This window comes from Perissodus microlepis, chromosome 9, assembly GCF_051167445.1.
Source record: "Perissodus microlepis isolate ML-2025 ecotype Zambia chromosome 9, ASM5116744v1, whole genome shotgun sequence".
In the NCBI taxonomy this organism is placed as follows: Eukaryota; Metazoa; Chordata; class Actinopteri; order Cichliformes; family Cichlidae; genus Perissodus; species Perissodus microlepis.
The window spans coordinates 2,108,988-2,135,000 of record NC_140469.1 but is presented as its reverse complement, the minus strand read 5'-3'; the positions used below and the strand labels follow the sequence as shown (position 1 = coordinate 2,135,000).

At 43.2% G+C, this 26,013-nt stretch overlaps 2 protein-coding genes across 3 annotated transcripts in view; both read left to right on the top strand.

Annotated features, from left to right (window-relative positions):
- Positions 1–16,560, top strand: part of sspo (SCO-spondin) — a 97,545-nt gene extending 80,985 nt beyond the window's left edge. Inside the window, exons 112-115 of the mRNA XM_084940400.1 lie at positions 1,773–1,833; positions 2,409–2,539; positions 10,693–10,843; positions 16,005–16,560. Of these exons, the coding sequence (XP_084796526.1) occupies positions 1,773–1,833; positions 2,409–2,539; positions 10,693–10,843; positions 16,005–16,027 (366 nt within the window). The 3' untranslated portion in view covers positions 16,028–16,560. The remainder of the gene's footprint in view (positions 1–1,772; positions 1,834–2,408; positions 2,540–10,692; positions 10,844–16,004) is intronic.
- A 1,940-nt stretch (positions 16,561–18,500) lies between these two features.
- The window catches only part of kcnh2b (potassium voltage-gated channel, subfamily H (eag-related), member 2b), a 252,042-nt gene continuing 244,529 nt past the window's right edge, over positions 18,501–26,013 (top strand). Inside the window, exons 1-2 of one of the 2 annotated variants that reach the window (XM_084938732.1) lie at positions 18,501–18,638; positions 19,257–19,859. In XM_084938732.1, coding sequence (XP_084794858.1) covers positions 19,784–19,859 — 76 coding nt within the window. In that variant the 5' untranslated portion in view covers positions 18,501–18,638; positions 19,257–19,783. Of the gene's footprint in view, positions 18,754–19,256; positions 19,860–26,013 lie in introns of both variants that reach the window. The other variant, XM_084938731.1, reaches the window with a different exon arrangement.

Below are 26,013 nucleotides of genomic sequence, written 5' to 3'. Positions count from 1 at the left end.
TACGAGCTTACAGTTAAACATGTCACTTGTTTAAAATTGAAATCTGCACGTGGCTCTGCTGGGAGCGCATCTATCTTTTTAAGGTAATGTATTGAGGGCTTTGTTATAATGTCAAAGCTGTTAGGATGCCTTCCTCTCAAACGCTGATCGTTTACACCAATTAAAAGCGCTACGATTCCCCCAACAGCCTGTAAACAACACGCTTTGATGCTCGGATCATTTTCTCTGAAATAAACAGGAATACCCATTCCTACCTGTTTCCATCCCCTGCGACACACACACACACACACACACACACACACAACTTAAAATAGTCGTCTTCATGACCTCTCACCCTTTTAAGTGAGTAGGCTCCTTCATCCTTGGAGGAGCCCTGAGGGAAGGCTGGCAGCAGTGCCGAGTGGGAGGAACACTCCTTGAGGTGAACAGTCAAGAGGTGTGTGTGTGTGTGTCGCACTAGAGTGATGCTATAGATGGGTCTGTGTGTGACTCTGCATGCTAACAGCAGCTATTCTCAGGCAGGGACATCACAGGACACCTTGCTTTTCTCTGTTCTGGGTTTCTCTTTATTCCCTCTGTCTGTGTCCTGTGTGTCCTTACGTCACAGTTTCTTTCATGTGCTATTTTTGGTCTTCATGTGTCATTTTCTTATTCCTGTCCCTTTTCCATTCTGCCTGCCTGGCTCTATGTCATTTTCTCCCTCCTCATCCTTCTCTCTGCATCACTCGTTTGGTAAAAAGACCCTCCCAGTGGGTTCATGTAATTACACCTTGAGTTTCATCTCGTCACAGTTTTTATGTAGGGCAGAACTATCTCTAGATAAACTGTAAAATGTTCCATGTGGTATATATGTTTATTTTTGTGACGTTAGACATTTAAACATGAGTCTACAAAGACAAACTCACTTTTGGAACCAGCCTCAAGTGGCCATGAAACTCTTGGTACTTGTTTGTCGTTTGAATTTCACGTTGTCTGTGCTGTGTGAGAACCACAGACTGCATACAAAGAATGGACACATTCAAACTCATGTCACTGGTTTCTGTGTTTTGAAGCCTGATGTTGGTTTGAGGGCCCAGTTATCGGCTAATGATGAGTTATTGGTGCTCGTGCTCAAAAACATTAATGAATGTTTTGAAAACACATCAGATCTCAATGGGGGAAAAATCATGCTGGGTTTCTATACTGCTATGGAGTGGACAAGTTATTAGGAACAACAGGGCATCACACTGCGTGATTGTTTGGCCCACACATATTTGCATGCATGCTCCGGGATGGTGTCCTGGGGGATCTCCTCCCTGATCGGCACCAGACCATCACTGACGCACCACCAAGCCGGTAGGTAGGTCTGGTGAAGGTCGAGAACCTTCACCAGACCCTTTCAGGACTGTTACATATGCTCTGGGTGAAGCTACTCTCATGTTTGCAGGAGTTACATTACCTCAGACTCAGACTTTGAATTAGTTGTTTCTCAGATAATTCAATTAAGCTGGGCCTGCCCTTAACTTAACCTTAAACGGTTATTAGACAGCTATTATGAAAGCATTATGAATTTGAAGATACCAGAACATGTAAATTAAGAGTCACCTTTCGCTTTCATACGGGGTTGATGCTCGGTTAGCTTGTGCTAATGTTTTTGTGGATATGCACACGCATATGTGTACTCGCACTTTTGATGAAATGCCTGCTCTAACTTGTCAATGAAACACTCTTAGACATGACAAATATAAGCCGTCCATAAATGTTGCATGATTCTGTTTGCATGATTCTCTCAGGGGGAGGTGAAGGTGGAAGAACCAGGCAGCTGCTGCCCCGTGTGTAGAAAGCAATTTCCAGGTTGGTACTGCATACACATGGCAGGAAACGCGTCCCAAATACCATCAGTCAACATTATTGGACCTTACTCCCAAACTTCTGACCATCAGATTCCATAATATTAGTCATTTAAAACTATCAGCGGATCCACAGAGTAAGGCTTTCCCACGTATGATAATGCGAAACAAAAGGAGCAATTAAAACGCTGCTTTTTGCAAAACAATCTATTCCCGAGCAAGTGATTTGTTCCAATATCATGGCTTCCAGACCACTTAAATGGATTTGAATGTTCTTCAGTTCAGTTTAGAGGAGGCTACAAGGGAAGTGCCTCAGCCCCCAATTAGTGGGAGATTACATTACTTAACCTACACTGGGGCTTTAATCTCTGTCCCAGTGGAGAAAATTTCATGGCAATGTCACCCTGCCTTCTGCAATGAGCTTTCTGCTCTGTCTCCTCCTTTTTGTCATTTTTTGCAGTTATTTCATGCAAATGCAAAGACAATATCGTCTATAAAGTAGTGCTTCTGTTTTATTATATGCTCCCCTCCTTTGCTCTGTCCTAAGTGTATCTCTTTTCCTCTCTGTGTTTGCACAAGGTGAGCCTGTGCAAGAGTGTCATCGCTATGTGCAGGTCCGCAACATCACCAAGGGAGACTGTCGACTTGACAATGTGGAGGTCAGCTTCTGCAGGGGACGCTGCCAGTCCAGGACTGATGTCATCCTGGAGGTACAGCCACACACATGCACGCACACACGGGATGTTACTCTCTGAACACATGCAGACAATTTTGAGAAGTAGTAACTGGTAGCATACTAAGACAAAAGGGGCTGAAAGGGACTAACACTCAAAAGGTCTTTTGTAAAAAGGCTGTTTGTTGATTTATTTTGCAAATTGTAAAACATGGGATGTGCACTCATTCGTGTTGAGTCATTATCATCAAATCATCAAAGATGCCATTTTAAACCATTCTAAGTGGATGGAGTTTTCAGCCGGGCAGAGGTGACACCCAACCTTCACAGTGTGTTTAGTGTTTAGTCCTGGTGTCTCTCTCACTCTCCTTTTTTTCCCTTCTTGGTACAATATCTTCGCCTTCTTGTGACTTCTTTATGTCCTCACACACAAATCTCACTGTTTTTCTGACACTGCCAGACTCCAAAGCCTCAGACATGGAGTTTCTACCACATTGCCACCCGATTTGATTTCAGCAGGTTTTGTTTCACTGACCCCTGAAACAGCTGAAACAGCTGAAACAGCTGAAACACCTGAAACACCTAAAACAGCTGAAACACCTAAAACAGCTGAAACAGCCGAAACAGCTGAAACACCTGAAACAGCTGAAACAGCTGAAACACCTAAAACAGCTGAAACAGCTGAAACACCTGAAACACCTGAAACAGCTGAAACACCTGAAACACCTGAAACAGCTGAAACACCTGAAACAGCTGAAACACCTGAAACAGCTGAAACAGCTGAAACACCTGAAACAGCTGAAACACCTAAAACAGCTGAAACAGCTGAAACAGCTGAAACAGCTGAAACACCTAAAACAGCTGAAACAGCTGAAACACCTGAAACAGCTGAAACACCTGAAACAGCTGAAACACCTAAAACAGCTGAAACAGCTGAAACACCTGAAACAGCTGAAACACCTAAAACAGCTGAAACACCTAAAACAGCTGAAACAGCTGAAACACCTAAAACAGCTGAAACAGCTGAAACAGCTGAAACACCTAAAACAGCTGAAACAGCTGAAACACCTGAAACAGCTGAAACACCTAAAACAGCTGAAACAGCTGAAACACCTAAAACACCTGAAACAGCTGAAACACCTAAAACACCTGAAACACCTAAAACAGCTGAAACACCTAAAACAGCTGAAACAGCTGAAACACCTAAAACAGCTGAAACAGCTGAAACAGCTGAAACACCTAAAACAGCTGAAACACCTGAAACAGCTGAAACACCTGAAACAGCTGAAACACCTAAAACAGCTGAAACAGCCTCTGAACTTTACTTTCCTGACTGACAATATTTGTAGAGAGTGTTCTTATTCACCCTTCATGTGCAGGATAACTAGTTTGCATGGGGTCAACTAGCATCCACAGATGACCCCGTATGATGGATGTCTTAGGGTGTTTTCACACCTGTAGTTTGATTACTTTGCTCCAGATCGGTTTGTAAACTGTGCCTGTGGTTCGGTTTGTTTTCACACAGAGAACAATCCAAGTGAAATCCAAGCAAACCAAACCAGACTGGGCAAAAGTACAGACTTTCTGTACTTAAGTAGAAGTACAAATACTCAGCTAAAAGTTGAAGTACTGATTCAACTTCTTTACTCAAGTAAAAGTTAAAAAGTACAGACTCTGAAATGTACTCAAAGTAAGAAAGTAAGAGTAGCTCTTTGGAGGACGTTTCTATTTTTTTGCAAAATAAAAAACATAAATCTGTTTTCTGTTGCTACATTGTAGAGGCTGACTTTTCCTCTAAACAGGAAAATGTGCACAGTCAGGGGTTAAAGTGGATTCAGTAGGTGGGGGAAGATTTTCTTAGTGTACAGGCTGTAATCAGCTGACCTGCTGCTCTTTGTGCAAATTCATTTATAATTGTATTAATATGCAAATTGCATTGACTATTGATCAACAACTACTGATCAAAGACTGTTTATAAGGTTGGGGAACCCTGCAGTCAGCTGAGAGAATCAGCCTTTTGGGATACAGTAACAAAGTATTTGTACTTCATTACTTCCCACCTCTGCTACCAGAGAATGTTCAGTCCGCTTATTGGTCAGATGTGCCAGGGGCGGGCTGAACGTAGGAAGAAGGTGCTGCGTTCAGGACAACTGGAGAACGAATTTACGCTCATTTCATGGCCAGTTGCTAACCTGTACACTAGGGCTGGGCCATATCATACCGTTCACGGTAACACCGGTGTAATTTTGGGCAACGATAGGAAAATGAAATATCGCGATAGAATATGGGTAAAACGCACATGCGCAGTGCCTTTGTTTACATACGCACATGGCGGCGACGCAGAATGAGAAGAGCGAAAGCGGATTGTTGAATGAAACGGATGAACCAGAACTGGTTTGTAAAAATGCTGCAACTTCAGTGGTGTGGAACTGGTTTAGCTTTCGTCCGTCAGATACACAACAAAGCACTATTTTTGGTAGCGCATGCTAGCGGGCTGTCGTTATTACCGTGTTGTTTGGAAAATACGGCACACTTAAAATCAATCCTTTGATTTTTCTGAAAGTCGACAGAGCCCCGTATAATCCCGTGTGCCTTATGTATGAACTCTGGTTGTGTTTACTGACCTGGAAACGATTTTATGTACACGGCGCTCGAAAATCTGTCAAATGTTTTAGTACGACTTTGCTAAGCTACGAAGCCGCACCGCTTGATGGATTGTCGGAGCATTACGGCTATCGTAGGCGGAGCCTCGCGGAGTGATACGTACTGCGCTTCAACATAATATTACCGTATTGTGTGTGTATAACCTCTTTTTAAGTTTTGTGGATATTATACATGGTTATGCTGAGGATATGTCGGCCAGTTTCCACTGGAGATGCCTTTTGGTTAAACTGTCAGCGAGGAATTTGCATTTGCACTGTTACATTTTTATATAACTTTAATGCACATAAAAAACAGCTGCTTGTTTAAGTGAAAATACATTGATGGGTTTTTTTTTGCACTAATAAAGTTGTGGAGTTGTAAAGTAATTTGTCTGGTGTCAATTATATTGTCAGTTATATCGTAATCGCAAATTTTCAAATGTATATCGTGATAAATATTTTTGGTCATATTGCCCTGCTCGACTTTGCACATCTTTTTCCACCATAAGTGGCTACATGACATTTTTTTTAGCTCAGTCTTGTAACATGCACCTGGTTGGTTTGGATCATTGTTGAAACCATAAACGAACCGCTCTGGAGACCACCTCCTCCAAAGGGTCTCGGTGCGGTTGTTTTGGTCAGCGCCCAACCAGCACCTTATATCAACTTCCCAAACAAGTCTGTATATGTCAAGGAGACTTGGAAAACCTTCAGAAAAACATTCCAAGGGAGCTGGATCTGGGAGCTGGATCTTATATAAGACTTCACCATGCAGTTGATATGTTGTTTACAGGTTCCACAGTTATCATGGACACATTTTGGAGCCACATAAGTCTTGGAAGCGTGCCATGTTTGTAAATCCAACATTTCCCATCCAGACTTGGTGATTTCAACCACTCTTCCTCTTGCTCCTCTGTCTTGGATATCCCATTTTCAGTGTGTCTTTCAAACATTTTCCAAGGTAGATGATTGAATTTCTTCATACTGTTGCCGTCACTTCCCCTTCAACAGGAATTCAAATGCCGTCGACTTTTGTCAGTGAAGTGCCACTGTGTTGTAAAACTGATTGAAATTGTAGTCTGATGTCATCAGCATAACTAGTTATCGGGTCCTGAATATGAATTTGGCTTTAGTAATGGTCTGTAGCTATTGAAACCAGATTATCTAAAACACAACTGTTTACAATAGTTCAGTTCAGGCAGAAAACTTTGGTGTTTTTTTGTGTCCTTGGCTTCTCAGAGAAGTTGGATGAGTACACCTGTGTGCTCCGGTCACACAGATATCCTTCAGCACGTTTTCTGATTTGTCATTATGTCTAATCTGGGTCAAGGAAACATTCGAATCAAATCATCTGAAGCCCAGGCACTGCAAGGGAATAATACAGACCCTTAGGCAGTATTCAGTGTATTCAGAATATGTCAAACTTCAAATTCCAACCAGTGGACACAAAGTAGCAAAAATGCAGTCAAAGCATGTAATACATATAAAACATGAATCCATAAGCTTAGAGTTTTGACATAACAATTGGGAGGTGAATCTGAATGTAAAACTGATGGATAGTCTATGCTCAGACACATGTGAAACATAACCTGTTTTAACCCTTTAGAGCCGGTCGGAGCGGGCACGCTCTGTTTTGCGTAACTATTTTTAAATCCCGGTAGCTCTGCAACCACGTAAGCTAGCGCAATAATTTTTTTTGCATATGAAACCGGAGGAGTTGTACTTACATCTTATGCCATCAGCTTGTCCTAGGTCACAGTTTCCTTCCACATATAGCTTTGCAAAAACTGCATAAAAAGCACTTGCAGCAACAAAAACATAATATTCCAGAAACAGGCTTTGCCGATCCGATCAGCTGTTCATAACACTTCCTACGTTGGAATAGACGTCAGCGCGAACTTTTGCATGTCCGCCATTACCTGCCCGAAACCGGAAGTGACGTCATTTTCGCGGAAATGTATTTTTTTTATCATCAGGGCCTCAGGGCCTATACTGGTGTTTTTATAAGTTATCTTTGACTTTATGACTTTCTGTGTCTTTTCTGGGATGCTTAGGACTCATATTGCACTGCTGGAAATAGTTTATTTTGATGCATATGCTGCTTTTTTGCAAATTTGCAGTATAATATTTATTTTCGTTTTTCCTGCAGTGTATAAAAATTGGTGTATTTCAAAAATAAAACTATGAAGACACTCAAAATAAATTTCCTGTGGTGGGAAACTATTTTGTGCAACTTTTTTGTATTTACAGTTTTGAGGGATAAGCCTCTTAAATTTCTCTAACTAGAAATATATGTTAAAAAAGCAAAAACGATTTTCAATTTTTTTGTAGTTTATTGCACTTTTTTGCAATTTATGTAATTTCTATGCACTTAATGCAGACATATTATTAAAATCTGGGCTGTAATGGTTGTATTGATGTATAGCAACTTGAAATGCTCCCAAAAATGGCTCTACAGCATGTAAACATATAATATAAGCTCTGGCGGACTTGGTTCTATGGTAGGTCTTAAAGGGTTAATAAGTTACAAATTGAACCATAGCCATGGTCCTCAGCTGGAAAAGGGTGGAGGGCCCACTCGGGGTCAGGGACGAGTTCCTGCCCCAAGTGGGAGAAGGGAGCGGGAGATCGACAGACGGATTGTGGTCTGTGGTGGTGAAGAGAGAGCTGAGTGTAAAAGCGAAGCTCTCAATTTCCCGGTCGATCTACGTCCCTACCCTCACCTATGGTCACGAGCTGTGGGTAGTGACCGAAAGAACGAGATCGCAGATACAAGTGGCAGAAATGGACTTCCTCCGAAGGGTGGCTGGCCTCTCCCTTAGAGATAGGGTGAGAAGTTCAGCCATCCAGGAGGGGCTCAGAGTAGAGCCGCTGCTCCTTCACATCGAAAGGAGCCAGCTGAGGTGGTTCTGGCATCTGACAAGGATGCCTCCTGGGTGAGGCGTTCCGGGCATGTCCCACTGGGAGGAGGTCCCGGGGCAAAAACACGCTGGAGAGATTATATCTCTCGGCTGGCCTGATGGATGGATGGAATTTTTTCAATATGAGCTGAAAATAATGTTTTCATCAACCAGGGGAATCACCCCCTGGAGGCCATTACAAAGCATGAGGGTTTAAGGTTAATGGCTTTACTTTTAAGAGCAACCAGTTATTGCCATCTTTTATGTACAGTTTATGCGTCTGCCCTTTAAGTCCCTTTAAATCCCAAAAACTATTAATAAAATCCTGATTCAGGGTATCATATTACTGCTTTAGCAAATGAGATCATCTCATTTTCTATTTTGTTTTTTCTACTGATGCGAGAGAATTGTCTTTAATTATGGCATCCTGAGCTGAGCATTTGACATCTGTGCTTAAAGATAAACATACAGTTGTTGACTTGAAGGCAGGCAAACAGAAATACAAGATATAATATGTGAAGTATCAGAGGTGTAAATACAGTAGATGGATGTGTTGAATCTTGTGCAGGGCATAGAGGGATTCTATCTTTTCTTCTTTGATTTTCATTCTTGGTTTTCTGTCTTTTTCATCCTTGTAAGACAGCAAGCTTATCACCTCATCACCATGGTGACTTTGTTCTTCCTTGGCATCTATGCGTCTCCACTGTAAAAATAGAGTCAGTCATGCTGGGAGATCAGTAAAAATAAACATCAGCTCGGCCAAATGTGTCATTACCTCCCGTTACTGTGGCAACCGGGGATGGTAACCGATGACTAGGCAACCCTGTGAAGTCCCCGTCTCATTGATTAGCACGACTGGAAGAAGCAGGAATTCATTACAGTGATCAAGTTTCCCATCACCGGCTGACTTATCGGATACACACACACACACACACACACTGTAGACTTTTCAAAGTGTGTGAGAGGAACTTTTCTTACCTCCTTCCCCTTTTATGTATCATGCGTTGCTACCATCCTCTGTACTTTTCCACAGTCTCCTTCAGGCTTTGTCTGCATTAATTGGATGCATGAACACAGCTTCCAAAGGCGACCTTCTTTCACTGAGTTACAAACGAGGCTCGATTATTCTCAAATTTCAGGATTTTTGCATGTATCTTTGTTGACTCTGTTATTTGTTATCAGTTCAGTTTGTCATGTGAGCCACCTTAAAAAGACGTAAAGAAGTAAAACATATCTTTCTTGCTCTTATTATTATTATTATTAGTACAACCTGTATTTTTACATTTCACATTGCTTACAGTATTAAGCCATGTTATAACTACGCTGGCTTGTTATGCAGAGATCAACCACGAGATAACAGTTTCTGTGTATCACAGACATTTTAGCATCGTTCAGCTCTTTCTTCATTCTGACGAGGCGATAATGAACACAGTGTATTAAATGACAGGGAGAGTAAGCACGGATCCACCGAAGAAACATTGTGGAGCATGTAGCAGCTGAATGAGATCTTCCTTTGGAACTGTTGGAGAACTAAAAATCTGACTTGTAATCAGTATTAATGCTCTTTTTAAAGCCCTCAGTCAGGAGTCCATGGACACCCTGTTTAACGTAAAGATCAGGGATCTGTCAAAGTCTGTTCTTCACAGCATGTTTCAGGAAGGATGATAGATGTAGATGCTGAGGAGACTGGGAGAGGGTACAAAACCATCTGTAAAGACTTTGAACTCAACCCGTTCACAGTCAGACAGACTGTCTGCAAAGCAAGGAAATGAAAGAATGCTGTTAGCCTCCTCAGCATGGTCGAGCAACACAGATCAGCCCAGCAGCAAACAGGGATGCAGGAGTTTACAAAATAAGAAGCTAAGCTTAGACCTGCCTCACAGTGTCAAATGTTCATGTTCGTGAATGCACGTGGCAGAGATACAAGGAGAAAAGCTGTGCTGCCCATCTGCTGTTTGCTAAAGATCACACAGATGAGGCAGAGGTCTCTGTGAATAATGCTCTGTGGAAATGTCTTAAAGAAAACCTTTGGTTTAGATGCTAAGAGCGATGTGTGGAGAAAAGAAACATGCATTACAGCACTGGAACCACATCCCAGCAGTCACACACGGTCATGGTAGGGCCAAGATTTGGGCTTTTCATCGCCGTCACAACAGCTCACCTTTATTGATGGAGCGATGAGGACTGAATGACAGCAGCAAAGTCAAATGTTAGTGCATCTGTGTGTGGGCTGAATCTCACAGGAAGTGAAGCAGAAAGAGACTCACCTCAGCACATGGGTCATACGTTTACTACTCTTATTTATGCAGAAATGCAGAAACATTTAAAGGCATTAGTTCATTTTTTGTCCTTAATATGCTGTAGTTCTTACACTGTAACCTTCCATCACATAGAATTGAGGGAGGCATCTGCCCTTCCTTATCTGTCCTGCTCTTTCCCCTCATTTAAACTTTCCTTTCTGATTGTTTCACTTTCATATTATCTTTCACTTTCTACCTCCTGTTATTTCCCTGATCTCCTCATAAAACGTCCCCTGCTCTGATTTCAGTTTGCCCTCATCGTATCCAAGTCACCCTCTTGGCTCTTATTTCACTTTCTGCCCCCAACATTTAGTTACCCTCTCTCTTCTTTTTACTCTCTCCACGTAGGAGCCGTATCTCCAGTCGGTGTGTGAGTGCTGCAGCTACCGCCTGGACCCGAACACCCCGGTGCGCTTCCTCAGCCTGCAGTGTGAGAGTGGAGAGAGCGAGCCGGTTGTCCTGCCAGTCATACACAGCTGCGAGTGCACTAGCTGCCAAGGTGAGGCATAATGGGGCTGATGGATTTGCATGTCCATTTCTAATATGTCAGTGCGAGATTTAAATATATGCAAAACTTCTCATACAGGCACCGAGTGCACACCGGCCTCCACAAGTCAGAGTTTCATCCAGTCATCCAGTCTTATACACATCAGGACAGTCATGCAGTCATTTTCAGATGTCTCCTGTAAACATCACCAACCAGTGGAAGCAATCAAGATTTAATAAATGACAGACTTTCAGCTTTATTTCAAGAGACTTTTTAAAAATATTCCTTATATTTAAGATTTAAACAATATTTAAACAATTTCCCTTGTTGTTCATTCTTAAATGAAACTCTTTTACAGTCATGTAGTGCTTGAACCGTAAAGGCGATGGACTTTCTTCTTCACTGGATCCACTGTTAGTTGCTGTGTCTTTGTGGGTCTTTCTGCCCACTAAAGGCTGTTGTGGCCGTCTGAGAAAATGTCTTTACCTTCAGGAGCCGTTGCTTTGCTGTGTCTTTACTGCCAGGCTCTGTCCTACCAGTTTCGCAGCCTTTGATTCGCTGTGAGCAGAAAGTAAAGCTGTCGATACTTCAGTATTCCTCCTGCTACTTCTATCAACACCTAGTCATGAATAAACACCCTTGACCCACTTCCACTGGCTGTGATAACACTCCACTGTGTTTGACAGACTCTTCTCTGCTACAAGTTCATATTCCTAAGAGAAACTTCCAGAACTTGGCAGGCTTTCTTCGATGTTTTCTAGGAAAGTCTTATCCGGTCTTTCTGTCCTCGGGCGTTATCAGCGTTTTGCGTCTGTTCTTCATTCATGAAGTTGCGTCTTGACAGAACACTGTAGCAATGATGCATCTTCTTGGATAGATATTATGAAGGGTTTTTCAAGGAAAGACTTCAGTTGTCTTTTGTGATCTTCCAGGAATTTGGGTGTTGCAGAGCTGACTGCTGCATTCCTGCTTTATAAAAGTGTACCAAATGTTCCGATCTCTCTGATTAGACCTGGGTTGTTGCTTTCAGTGTAATGGTGAGCTCCCAAGCACAGCCACCAAATGCAAATTCAGTCCTGGAAGCAGCTGCTGACCTTTCATCTACTTAATTAGTCATAATGTAATGAGGAAATAGGTTTAGGTTAGACCTATTGCTTATATACAGCCACTCCACGAGAGTCACTAACAGGTCTCTCTGCCTAATTTGTCACAGAGTGAGGAGCGATCAGGCCTCACTTGGAACTGCTTGGCAGTTAATTGTGTAATTACTTTTGAGCCTTTGAAAATATGGGAGCATGTATGAAGATGGCTGCAGCTCCTAAAAGGTTAAAGCAAGTTTTTCATATAAGTACATTTCTATTTATACAGCTCAAGATATCAACTTACAAAGGAGAACTAATGAAGACACAGCTGGAGGGGCAGCTCTGTCTCCTTTAGTTCTCAGCCTCGTGTGATGCACAGAACCTGATCGTTAGACCTCAGGAACCCGCAGAGGTGTTTGCATGGACACGTTTGCTGCTGCTCCAACAGTCACAACCAGAATCTTAAAGTGGGCTGAGTGAGACACGAGTACTTTGCAGTTGCATTTTGAACACTTGATGTTTGAAGGAGGTTATTTTGAGAAGAGATGAAATAAAAGCAGGAATGATAGCTTCTAATTCACAGCAGGACACAACAGAGCTCAGGTTGGCCTGGTGTCTTAAGTGAATAAAAGAGCAAGATCGAACCAGAGATTTAACCTGATCATCCAAAGTGAGTCAAAAGCCTCCCCAAGGTTCAGAAATATGGGGACCAGGAGTTCCCATTTCCTCGCACATAAACCTGTCAGGAGGACTTCTCTTTTCTCCTGAAGTTAAACAAAGTGGTCAACCTTCCAGGTTTTAAAAGGCCTGTGCAAGACCTGTAGCTTAAAACAACGTAGGGCTTAGAGGAGATCTATAACTGAATGTCATCTGCATAGCAGTGATGTCATATGTCCTTAGAAATGTGCCAAAAAGGAAAAGCTATTTTTAAAAAGATGCAGGTAATAAAATGTTGTTTCATCAGGTCAACTAATTTAACCGGGCCTGATAAAGAAACAGGTAGAATATCAGGCTGAGCTGGGTCACTACGTACTGAGAGCTCGAAAACATCGTCCTCTCCGCTCTGACTTCATCCTGCAAAGAAACTTGAAATGAAAGCTATGAACTAGAATCTCATGACTGCCAGAGAATTGAGCATATAAATGACCAGCGTGGTTGTCATGGCGATATGGCCTTTGCTATGGCATTAGGGTTGAGGAACACCTTAAACGTATCACTCATCTTAGTGACACAATTCACGACAAATTTGTTGATCAGAGTCGAATAAGAACTAAATTTGAATGATTTCTTCTGTTTTGAGTGGCGTGCTGGGTGGGTGGGTGGGTGGGGGGGTGGTCTCCTCTGTGGTGGGAGAGTGGCTGCTGTGCCAATCAACTCCACCTGGCACTGCTATCTGAGCTCAGCTCCACCTCTCCCCCTACAGCTGAGCTAAAAGCACACCCGCTGCCACAGAGATGATTTCTGTCTATAAATATTTATTGGACTCATTCGAACAGACTTGGATGAATCTAAACAGTCTACAACCAAACTTACTGCATGTCAAAAACTAGCAGCAGTTACTGCTCAGTGCAAATAATTTACTTTGAATGCACCTAAGAGTTTCAAGTTTGTCCTTGAGGAGTTCTTGTTCTGTAATCAAACTCAAGGCAGCTTTTTAAAGACTCGGTGCCTGTGAAGATGTCACAGTTTAAGCAGCTTCCCTGCGTTTCTGGATCAGACTCTTCTTTAGGTGGAGCTTTAGGCTCATGGCGAGTTTGGGACACACCCTCTATCAGTGATGTCACTTTTGCTGTCATCAGTGGTGTGGAAACCTGTTAACGTGGAGAGCAGGTGTTACGTCCATGAATGACATAACAGATTTTGTTACTTGGCACACCCACAGTGGAAACTTTAATAGGGTCAGAGTGGAGCCAGGACTTTCATGCCCAACACGAGCTTCTCACAGTGGAGGTTTTACAATCCTGTAGTTTGATTCTTGATGTCTTAATGATCAGTGTCTTCAACAACAGTGACGTCCGTCTGTGGCTTCAGGTTATCAGCCGGGCTGCAGTTTCTCTGTGGCGACCGTCTGTGTCCGTTTGTCCTTTTGCCTCCTCTCAGCATCAGACTTGGTATCTAATATTAAAACAAGGCAGAAGGCTGCATCGGGACGATCGCTCTAAAAGCAGAACAGCTGTCAATCGTCCATGTTTTTCCTCTCCAGCTTACGAGGGAGGGGTGGACGTGATCTCACGATTCAGTAGCTTGTAGAACACCTTCAGCAATAATACTTTGTTGTAATCATTTGCTGCTTGTTTATCAGCCTCTCACATCATTGGCCCACTGTTCCTTACATGCTTCAGCTCACTGAGCTTTGCAGGCATTCATTTATTTATAGAAACTTCTCCTGTGGTCCCGCTACAGCATTTCAATTAGGTTGAGGTCTGGACTCTGACTGGGCCGCTGCAGCGCCTCGATTCTGTTCTTTTTTAGCCGTTCTGTTGAACACTTGCAGCTGTGCTTGGGACCTTTGTCTTGTTGTATGACCCAGTTTCAGTCACACTTCAGGTGTCAGGCTGATGGCTTCATGTTCTCTAGAATACTTTATATACAGAGGTGTTGCTGCTAGAAACCCAGGACCTATGGCTGTAACTCCAAACCATCGCTACACTTGACAGCTGATTAGGGCTGTTTGTGCTGATATGCTGGTTTATGGTCAAACATCTCTGCTTTGGTGTTGTCTGTCCAAAGGACGTTGTTGTTTTCCTTCATGTTATTTTTTCCTTCCAAAAAAAGTCGTACTTGTTCAGCCTTTTTTTATAATGTGGTGACTTTTAAAGTTGAGCATGCTAACTCTTGCCGGGATGAGCTCTTGTGTTTGCTGCAGTTCCTCTGAGCATTGCACGCTGTGACCTTGGAGTGAATTTGCTGGGACGTCCACTGCTGGATAGTCTTTCACACTGTAGAATAACCGACTTCAAATTGTTTGGAAATGGGCTTGAACCCTTCCCAGATTGATGGGCAGCAACAGTTATTGATGTTTTCACCTGACTGCTCCAAAACTTCTGCTCAAGTGCATTCGATCACTTGGCTGCTTCTAACCCTCTTGAATGCTTTAGAGAGGGTGGACTTTGTTTTTTGGCTCAGCTTTTGGTAAATAAATAATGAAACGGTGCTGTGTGTTGCGTTTGGTAGTTCATCTGAGAGAGCATTTATACTTGTGTGTTAAATCTGTGGCGTAGAAAAATGTGTTTGTCTGTGGAAAAAACACAAAACAAACTATTATTTACATAAAAACACTTATTAGACGGGTCTACTGTTATTTCTCTCTCACTGTGTGTGTGCACATTATACATTTTAAGAAACCATACCACCTCACTCTTGTTCAGTGAGGAGCATGCGCTGCTGTGGAGTGAACCAGAAACCAGAGCCAAAGTGAAAGTGCTGCTCTAACCTTCTGTTTGCAGCAAGCAGCCAATCAGAAAGCAAAAGTCCAAGAATGAAAGTACAGGGCTGGAAATGGGAAGAACATATCTAATTCAAAGACTCAGCCTTCATGTCACAGTTGTTTTTATCACCACCAGGCTGAACCACAAGCCTGTGGTCACTGACACGAGCATTCCTGCAGATTTACACACACACTTTGCAAAACATATGCTCACTTTTGCCCGTCATAAATGATTTAATGAAGGGTCCCACCTCTGAAGCAATTATGCTGTAATCCATTCATCAGCATGGCTGATTACCTTAGTTAATTGGATGGAGCCACAAACGACGTAGAACCCCACCCCCAGTGCTGCTCCTCCATGGACATTACATCTGATGGATTTGGCCGTTGGTGCGATCAATCTTTGATAACACACACGCACAGACGCGCGCCTATGAATCCATATAACATCATTTCTATACATCTGCATCTACATTGTATCTGTTTTAATAGAGTTCAGCTTCATCAGGCTCATTTCAGAATTGAGCCAGAATGCTTTGCACACACTGGGTCTCAATCTGTCATCCTGTACAGAAAGCAGTTTTCTGTTTGCTGAACGTGTTCAGTTCTTTGACGGAGTAGCGGTGAAGATGCGACACCGGCTCACTGTTTCCTTTCTCCGCAGGAGGCGATCTGTCCCGACGCTGAGCGAGTCTGTTAGACGCGTCTGCGAATGCACTGCAGAGAGAACAGTATGAAGTCCAAAGCACGAAGGAGCACCTCGCTAAAAGCCAGCTGGGTGATAGATGGAGGATTTTGGGTGGACGGATGAGTGGAAAAAGTCCCTGTTGATAAACACAGTGCTCTGTAGTGCTCAGTCATCAAATGACTGGATCTTACTGCTGATCGTATATTTCTTACATATTCTGCAGCCTGTACATTCTACTGTGTATTTATAGATTAAAGATCCTATGATACAAGTTCTACTGCATTAAAAGATGTTTCATGTGTATGTTTGTGTATGTATACGTAGCAGCTGTCTTCTTTAAGTCTGACTGAACTTAACAGCTACTAGTCTGGGTTATATTTCCATGTTTACAGTGCAGTGCTGACGGGCTGGTCAATAAATGGACAGCACGGTCACCTGTCTGTCTTTGAGGAATCCTTTTCTGTTTTAAGCAGTGTTGCAGCAGCACATACTCCGTTGCTTTGTGGGACGTGGAAAGCACCACATTAATAAAAGTGCCATTAAAAGTTTATAAGATAAAAGATTATAAGATTGGTTTATGATCAATTTCAGGGCTGAGATCACCGACAGATTTTCTTCATACATTCAAATTATACTGATGTGCTTTTTAATAATAATAATAATAACAGTTTAATACACTGAGAGTAATCACAATATTCTAATCCAGAGAATTAAGCAGCTTTACTTGCACACTTCAGTAAACTTAACATCTAAAGGATGTACAATCGCAGAAGCTTCTAGATAAGTATCTGCAGCAAATGAGATGTGTACACCACAAACATGCTGCTATTCTTTTCCCTTTTCCTTCGGTTTGCATCACAGAGCGTTGCTGTCCTGACAGCCTCCTGGCTGTAACGCAAACCTCCGTTAGATTTAGCGTTCAAGTCATTTTTAAAATAATGTGCTCATCTTCCCACAGATGAGCTCGTCTCCTGTGTCACCGGGTCTTTTATGGGGAATGCAAAGACAGTAAAATTATACATGATTTAAAACCCATCAACCATCTCTCTGCGTCTCTCTTGGTTACTTCAGTAAAACCTGCTGCTGCCTGCAGCTTCTACGTCTTCCGTTAACACAACTGGCAGTGTGAAAAACACCGTTTCTGCTGACAGTTTCATTTACTGCGGAGCTGTTTAGCCACCGCTGTAAGGAGATGTAGCTTTTAATGGATGTGTCAAAGTGACGCCCGGAGTTTGTTCTCTTTATTTATTTCAGTCGTTTATCCAATATAATGTAAGGTGCGCACACCTTAGGAATTCATCAATGAACTTTAGTTACATATTGATTTTCCTCTCTCATCATTCCCTTCTTGCCTCCTCGGTCCCCTCCTTTCTTCCTCTCCTCGTCCTCCCTCTCTCTTTTCTTGACTAAATAAGGGAGTTGTGAGGGGAAGGCTGACCAGCACGCCTCCTCTGGCTTTCAGCTGCTTCAGTAAATACTGCTGGAAGTAATAATTCATGCCAAAGAGTCACGTTTTGATCGATAGTCTTCGTCCAGCTGCAGGGCTGCAATTTATCACGTGTGACTAATCATTAAAAATATGAAAATATGATGCTGAGGGGGAAAAAAAAAAGGGGGGGGGGGCGCCTTTATGGAGCTGTGCAGGACATTTTTGATAAATGCTTCCACGGAGCAGCAGAGGGGCTTCAGGCCTTTGCTTGGCACTGCTGAAAACATGGACGTTTTCCATCACAGGTGAACCGGCTGCAGTCCAGTTCCAATGGACTTCAAGGCATTCAGGAAAACGCTTTGTCTGCTGATGCCTTCAACGCCAGTCGGAAAATTAATACCTCACAGCTAAATTGAAATGATGCTTCAAACAAGGTCATCGTAATTTTTAAATCCTTGATAAAGTATTTATTTCCTAAAAAAAACCTCACTGAAACATCTTGTCACCACGTTAGTGTCCCCAACAGATCACAAACTACAAACCACACGCGGCTGCATTTTAACACAAAATGAAGAGAATTTCATCCGATCTCGTCTTTGGGACATAATCAGCATTTCTGTTTCATTTCCCCCACAATGACAATATATATACTACCAACCGTTTATCACAAGAAAACAAGCTTGTCAGTTAAATAATTAACTTGTGACAACATAATAATAACAATGATAATCATCATCATCATCATCATTTTGTGTAATTAGATTGTACTGTTGTGTACCATGACAGTATGTGGTTTCATTTCCGACATACAATTTTGTCCTTTTTAGCTAAGTGTCTAAATTAATGACACGTTACGCGTTCTTAATGTTTGGAGAACATTCATATATTAAAAAATATTACATGTAATGCTAAAATAGAACGGAAGAGCAGGACTGGGTTTCAATCCATCCGCTAGATCCCCAATACCCGACGCTCCGTGAAGGCATCATGCCCAGGTTGACGGAAGGGGGGAACCCTTGTGACGTAGCTGAGCAGGCTGAGTGGTGAATCCCCATCCGACCCTCCCTGAAGCACAATAAAGAAGCACCAGCAACGCGTTTTAAACGGCCTTTCGTTATCCACGGCAAACTCGCTGATTCAGGATCAGCTCAGGCAGAGAGACACGCTTCACTTTGGCGCAGGTGAATGTTCCTTTGTGAGGTATGGATGGAGTCTTTTGTTGCACAGAGAAAAGCAGCACACGAGCAGGCAGGGCGTGGATGTAAACTGAATCCCTCCCATAGCTGCTGAGGACAGGTAATGCAGCACAAAGCCGAACACCTGTTAACAACGGCAACCTTTCAGAGCTCTTATCCACCATCACCTGCACCACACATTCATTACAAGATCATCTTTGTGACAAATGATCTTATTTTGAGGCATTTAAATCAGTTGCAGTGCTCTTTAATGATATCTGGGCCACATTTTCAGCGACCAAAATCCCCAAACTGCAAAGCTCTTGGAGGTGTAATAAGCAGTTTTTTTCTGGGGTGAGGAGAGCAGGGATGGCCGAGAGCGCGCTCCTTCTCCTCCATCCATCAAAGGTTGGCTATCTCGCTCCTGATGCGCAAAGGGTTAAAAAGAGACGCAGTTAGAAGCCAGTGGAGCTGAAGTCATCTGGCAGAGCGCACAGCGAGATGGAGGAGAGAGATACAGTGAACACCTCCTAAAAAAACACTGATCTAGGACGCTTCGGGCTGCTGTTCTTGAGCTCTGCTGTTTTCATGTAACCAATCCGGTGTTCTTCATTTCCTCCCCAGTGAAACGCGCTGAGCTTCAGGTGGCGAAGAGGAGGAGGTGGAATAAGAGAGGAATAAAGACGCGCAGCTCAGCGCCAGAGCCATGGCTCCACAGAGGTTCGTCGGAAAGCTCGCTTCACGGGAGCGGGTTGTAGTGCAGGATGAGTGGTCCCCCGCGCTCCAGCGAGTGTGAGAGCAGGAGGAACATCACCTGACAGGCGGCCCTCCCCTCGGGGGACACAAGCAGACACGCTCGCGCCTCTCAGGCTGAAAACTGGAGGGCAAAAAACGGCTCAGATCCTACAGCGCGCCTCCTTTTCCAGAACTCTCCTCTTCCTCACTTTCTCGTGGAAAGAGATTTCACTTTCTCTGCGGCCAAACTTGGGAAAACTTTGGCCCCCGGATTGAGCCTGGCGCTGTAGCGTCCATGCCGGGAGCGCCGTGAGCGTCGTGCGCCCGGCTGCGGAGATTGGAGAACTGCGCTCTCGCTGTGATATTATTCAAAGTCCCGCAAAGTCTTTCGCAGTCCAGGGGCCACTGCAGCGAAGATGCCAGTCCGGAGGGGCCATGTGGCTCCGCAGAACACCTTCCTGGATACCATCATCAGGAAATTTGACAGTCAAAGTAAGAATCTAGATTTTCCTCCTTCAGATTGTTTATCCAAGCGTCCACAGCCTGCTTTGCTTTCATCGAGGCCCGGCGGTAGTGATTGATTTGCTGACTCGGGAGCTGTTAGAAATAGCATCCTAATGATGTAGACGTTGAGGTGACACGTTGTTTTCCAGAATTAGCCTCAATTATGGTGTCCCCTGCATGCTTAACGGCCGTGACATGTCACAAGGGTCGGAACTCTGTGATAAATGAAACCAATCTGAAATCGAGCAAAACTTTACGGATGCCAAACGTTTCTGATCACGGCAGCAGCAGCTTGTGTAGATTGATGCGCTCCTGAGTTTACTTGTAAAGGTTAGTATCTGCATCCTTTACGTACACTTGCTTTCATGGAATCAGGTTCGTCCTCAGTGTTTATACTCAGTAATCGCTGCACGCCAATAAACCATTCTGAGTTCCAAATCTCTGTTTCACATTAATCGATCTCCAGCAAGCTTCAAAAACAAACAATATATCTGAACCGATGGATTTTGCATAAGAGCCCGTGGGCATGAAATTCAAAGCTGCCTCCACCCGTCCCACCTCCCTGTGGCACTTTTATCTTTGATGCAAATCATGCATGTTGTTCCCAACCACGAGCCTGTGACCAGACTTCAGACGTGCCTCTGCAGCCATGAGCAGCACGTTCTCTGCACCTCGGGGCAGATGAAGATGAGGATGATGATGGCTGTGGCGTACAGAGGAAGAAAAAGAGTGGATGTGTGTCATTGCCATTCATTTTCCAGGCTGGTGGAGGCTATATTGACGCAAGGGATTAAAATGCCTCTTTAAAATGTCAGTTTCTCCAGGGCGGAGAAGATAAACATTCAGATGTTGGCTGAATTAAAGTCTTTGCTCGGGAGCCCCTGTCTAAACACAGAAAACAAGCTGCCTGCCTTCTACCATGCACATTGCTCTTGGGTAGTTTACAGGCCTGCTGTGGAAAAGCCAGCGATGTGTCTCTGCACTCCTAACAGTCACGACAGCAGCTGAAAATGAAATGTTTTCACATAAAAACACTCTTTCCTCACACGGAGGTGCTGAGAAGAAACTCCACACATGTGCAGTCGAGTTGAATAATTGACGTTGGAGTTGGGTAATTGACATTAATCCTGCTCTGCTTAGTTTTCCATGCTGATAAGCGTGGATGACTCTGCAAAGGTGAACATATTCAGCTGTTCGCTGGAACGCTGCCGACTCACTCCACTGTGTTCATATCTTAAATGTCTCTTTCCTGAGGATTTGCATTTGGTTCAGTGTGTGGCAGGAAGCTTCCCGTGTTTATGAGAGAAGGGCAAAGAAGTTCACATTGGTGCTATCTGAACGCCTCCCCGGGGTCGTTTTCTATGACTGCTGAAGGCTTATGGCTGGGGTAACCCTGCCTGCTGCTGGTGCTGTTGTCATAGTGCCCGGCGGATGTGGGCAATGAACAGGGAGGCACAGAGGAGGAGTGTAAATGGACACCAAGATCTGTTAAGAAAGCCCTAAACTGGTTGAAGGAAAAGGCACTGAGAGCTGAAATTAATCCAAAGTAAAGATCTTTGCTTTTTCTTTGTAAGAGGCTTCATTTGATCAGCATTTAATATCTGGCTGCTTCTTTTTGCTCAGATATACAGTAAGCGAAGAAAGCTTTCTCATGTGGAGCACAGTGAGGGTGAAGCAGCCTTCATGCTACAAGAAGCAGAACAGAACAGAGCAGAGAGTTTTTCTCTTTGAGGTGGGATGGCTTCTACAATAATGTGCTGATATCATAAAGCCTGATGCTGAACGTTGGAGGAGATGATTAAGGAGCAAACTTTACCACCTGAAATACTGTGTGAGAACAAGGTGATCAAGCAGCTCTCGCGGCCTTAGATCAAAGCGTGTGCTGTAATCTAAACTAGACACAGAAACATGTCAACAGATATTTAATTTTGTTTGTTTCTTTCACCATTACTCTGAAAACATACCTCTTTCCAGGTGTTTTTGATTGTCCCTGCCCCCAAACGTCTGATAGGTCTAATAAGGATCGTTAAGGAAAAGGAGGCGTGTGCTTCAGCAAAGGTAGGGCCTGTCAGGCCACTCGGAAGACATGCGAGCTGCTCAAAGGTCATTTTGAGCTATAGATGTATCAGGTGAGAAGGCTCATTAGACACCACTGTCAGGCACATTTTTATAACGTTAGAAAGTGCTGATTACTGTGATTGTGAGGTAGAACTATGTTGTTCATAAGTATTCCACAAGGTACCAGAGCTTACACCTGTCAGAGTCTGCTGCAACACAACGACAGATAATCCACATGATGTCAGAATAATCAGAAAAATGAGATTTCCAGGTGGAAATATTCACATGAACACTTCAAAATATTTGTCACACACACACACACACACACACATGCACACACACACTTATATATGGAGTATAAAAGTGACAAAATGTAGCAGACAGAAGTAAATGCTGCACCATCAATCATGACAAACTTATGGTGGAAATTCAAATATCAAATACTTTCATTATTTCTATACTTTTTAATACTTTTTTGTTTCTTATATTACTAATTTAGCACTAAGTAATGATCACTGCTGAAACTGACCGAGATAAATTAGAAAAGTTACTTATTAGTAACAAAAATCTTGAGAAATAGAAACATTAAATTCTGTCATGTATGATATGACACTCTGGGTCTACACATGGCTAAAGTTCAAATAATGAGGACAGTGTACTAGTACACCCAGACATTTCATATGTATTCTATAGTCATTACTTCATATCCAGACTTTCATATATTCAGTATTACAGGGCTCGAAATGTTTCCCAACCTTGTGCTTCTGTAGTTTGTTTGAAAACGTGCTCATTTCCAAGTGGCCTTGACAGAGAATGTATAATTCATGGGCTACAATATGTTTACTGATCCTGGTTTTCTGTTTATTCTGAACACCGCTATTTAGATGAAACATTAAATGTAATTAAAGGCAATAACAGGATAAGTCAACGGGAAACGATGTTCAAACACACGAGGACATTTTTAGCCGTCAAGGTTTCCAGCTCACGTAACTCATGTACATGTACCATTGTCAACCTTCTCTCCTTACTGTACCCTGATCCTCTGTGTCTGCCCCGTGATCCGCCCACAGACAGGGCCTCCTTTTCTACACGGCCCGACAACACGTCGGGAGGTCGCAGCAACCTTTAGGGTCACGTGGTGTTGTGTGTTTGCTGCTCCTCAGAGAAGACTTTGCCAGATTACAACTCTTAAAGTCGCTGTCCTCCAGGGAGGATGTTGCCGTTCTGCAGCTGAAGCACAAACACTTCATTGCCATAGAAACCCCACCTCCCCGTTTCCTCCACCCACACTCCCACCCACTGTCATGTACACACACACAGACTGCTTGAAAAGGTACAAGTGCACTGTTATATTAAGCAGCTCCAGGTAGCTTTACAGTCTACATCCTTCACACACTGCTGTCGGTGTTGAACGCTGGGCCAGAGCTGACAGATAATTGGCTCTGCTTTTTAGTTTTAGGCGACCTGGTTGGACTGAAGTTACCTTTAGTGACCTTTAGATACAGACAACTGAAGCAATAATGAGCGTATCAGACGTATGGATGCAGGAGGACGATGTTGTGCTGACATGTAGTCTGTGTGTATCTTGATACACTGCGCTCCTCTGTGCCATTGCTATGCAATCAGTGAGCCTCACTACTGTGCTGAGTGACGTGTTCTCACACTACATGCACACAGTCAGATGTTACATGCATATAAATAACAAATATTTTCGCATATTAATGTAATGAATGTAATGTCAGGCAAACTCCATATTCTGAAGTCTCTTAAGAGAATATTAACCATTTCCTGTTTGAGAAGGCGTCAGATAGCTCGCTGTCATTGCATGAATAACACTCGATCAGGCTGATATACCAGTTTATATTTTCTACTGCCTGAAAAGTCAGATGTAACTGTTGTATTCATGCACACAGTGGGATGCAAACGTTTGGGCGGCCTTGTTAATGGTCATTATTTTCCTGTATAAATCGTTGGTTGTTACAATAAAAATGTCAGTTAAATATATCATACAGGAGACACACACAGTGATACTTGAGAAGTGAAATGAAGTTTACTGGATTTACAGAAAGTGTGCGATAATTGTTTAAACAAAATCAGGCAGGTGCATAAATAATGACTATTAGCAAGGTTGCTCAAACTTTTGCATCCCACTGTAGTTACTGATAATTAGACTCTAGCAGGCAGTTATCACTTTCCAGGTGTCCCCTCCCTTACCTTTAAAAGTTAACAAAATCCAACCCTGTGATTACATTTAAAACACACAAACATTTGAGTTCTGGTAGGTTTAACGGGGGAGCCTCGTTGGTCTGACTCACCTTTGGAGCCTGACCGTTAGAGGAAGCACAGTCGGTGCGTCCATGTTGCTACATTTTGTCGAATCCTAAATTGCTGCTTACCTCAGATTCACACGCAGACAACAGGCTGCGGTAGCTTCCTCATTTTCTTAAATTTGCAAAGTCAGATTCTTTATTCAGATTTACACCAACCTTTCCACTTTTAAGGAACTGATTTGACACACAAACAACACACATTAATAGAATAAAGTGTATACAGAATTTAGTTTGCCTGTTGAGTCTCTTTTTGCTTGTCAGCCGGTGACAGCAGGTCAGCCACCTGAGCGTCCTTGAGCTCCATGTTTCTCTGGGCTTTGATGGTTTCCACTCAAGGTTACACTTGAGTCTGATGCTCCAGGGCAGGAAGACAGAAATGTTACATACACCCACAACAACATATGGCTCGGATACATGGATCAGGCTGTGATCGGACATGTGAGCGCTCCATCTGCTTTCTTCTTGGATGGCTGTGACAGCGATGCAGAACAAATGTAGCCTGTTTCCTTACAGATGCACAGTTTAGAAAATGATGTTAGAAAATTCAACAATATTAAAAATGACCTACAAAAAGACGTCAATATTGGCAATACTTAAACAGTCCAAAATAAACAGAAAGAGCAGGGTCTCCTCTGGTGGTTCGCTTTATTCTTCTGCTCCATCTGTTTCATTCTGAGGGTGTAAACACAGCAACTCTGCTGCTGGAGTCAGGAGTGAGTCAGAGCCTCGAGATCGCACTTTGCTGCTGTGAAATCACTCGTCTCTCACTCACACTCTCTTTGTCTCTTGTCTTCCTTTCTCTCGTTCACACACACACACACACACACACACACACACACACACACACACACACACACACACACACACACACACACACACACACACACACGTTACTGAGCGGACGCACAAAAGAACACGCGCACACTCATGTACTTGTAAACTCCTGGAGCTTGTAAACACTCTCCTCTCCAACTTGCTCCTTCCTCCTTGCTGCTCCTTGTCTCAGCTGACAACCAGCATTCCCTCCATCTCCCTCCACCCTTCTCCTCTCTCCACAGATGCCCAACGTGCTGCCACGCCTAACTGCCTTCTGGCATTATGTGGGCACGTATTCAGCGAAGCAACATGGTACCTGCTGGGGGTGCTGAGGGGGAAGAGGGTGTGTAGCCATTCTCTCCAGCTTGTGCGTCTCCTTGTTGAAATGAGGTTGAAACAATTATTTGTCTTTTGTGCAACATGTGATTTCATCCTTATCCTCCTTTTGGGTTTTATAATGAGCAGCTTCACTCAGATTATGCCGCCCACGCTCGCACGTTGTTTTGGTGGTGGCAGCTACCTGACACCACAGTCACGTTTTTAGAATAGTAAGGTATAGTACATTTAAACTTACTCTGCTGCTTGTTGTTAAGGATGGAGAGGAGTTTGTTACACTCACTGCTCCAGCTGCTCCCTGGAATTTGATCCATCTCAGCTCAAAAACACATTTGTAACAAATTAAAAGTTAGCAAAGATTCACCTTTATCGCCTCGTTTTTCTGCAACAAACTCAACACACTTGGTTTTATTATAATGCAGCAATGAAACAGTTGTATTAACACTCCTGTTTAAACATTAAACATAAAATATGGCTTTATGAGATTAGTTGATATGCTTGGGATCATTATCCTGTTGTTTGGGCCAAGTCATGACTGTCACTCAGACGGCCTTACTTTGGTATACAGAAGAGTTCATGTTCAGCCCAATCACTGCAGGATG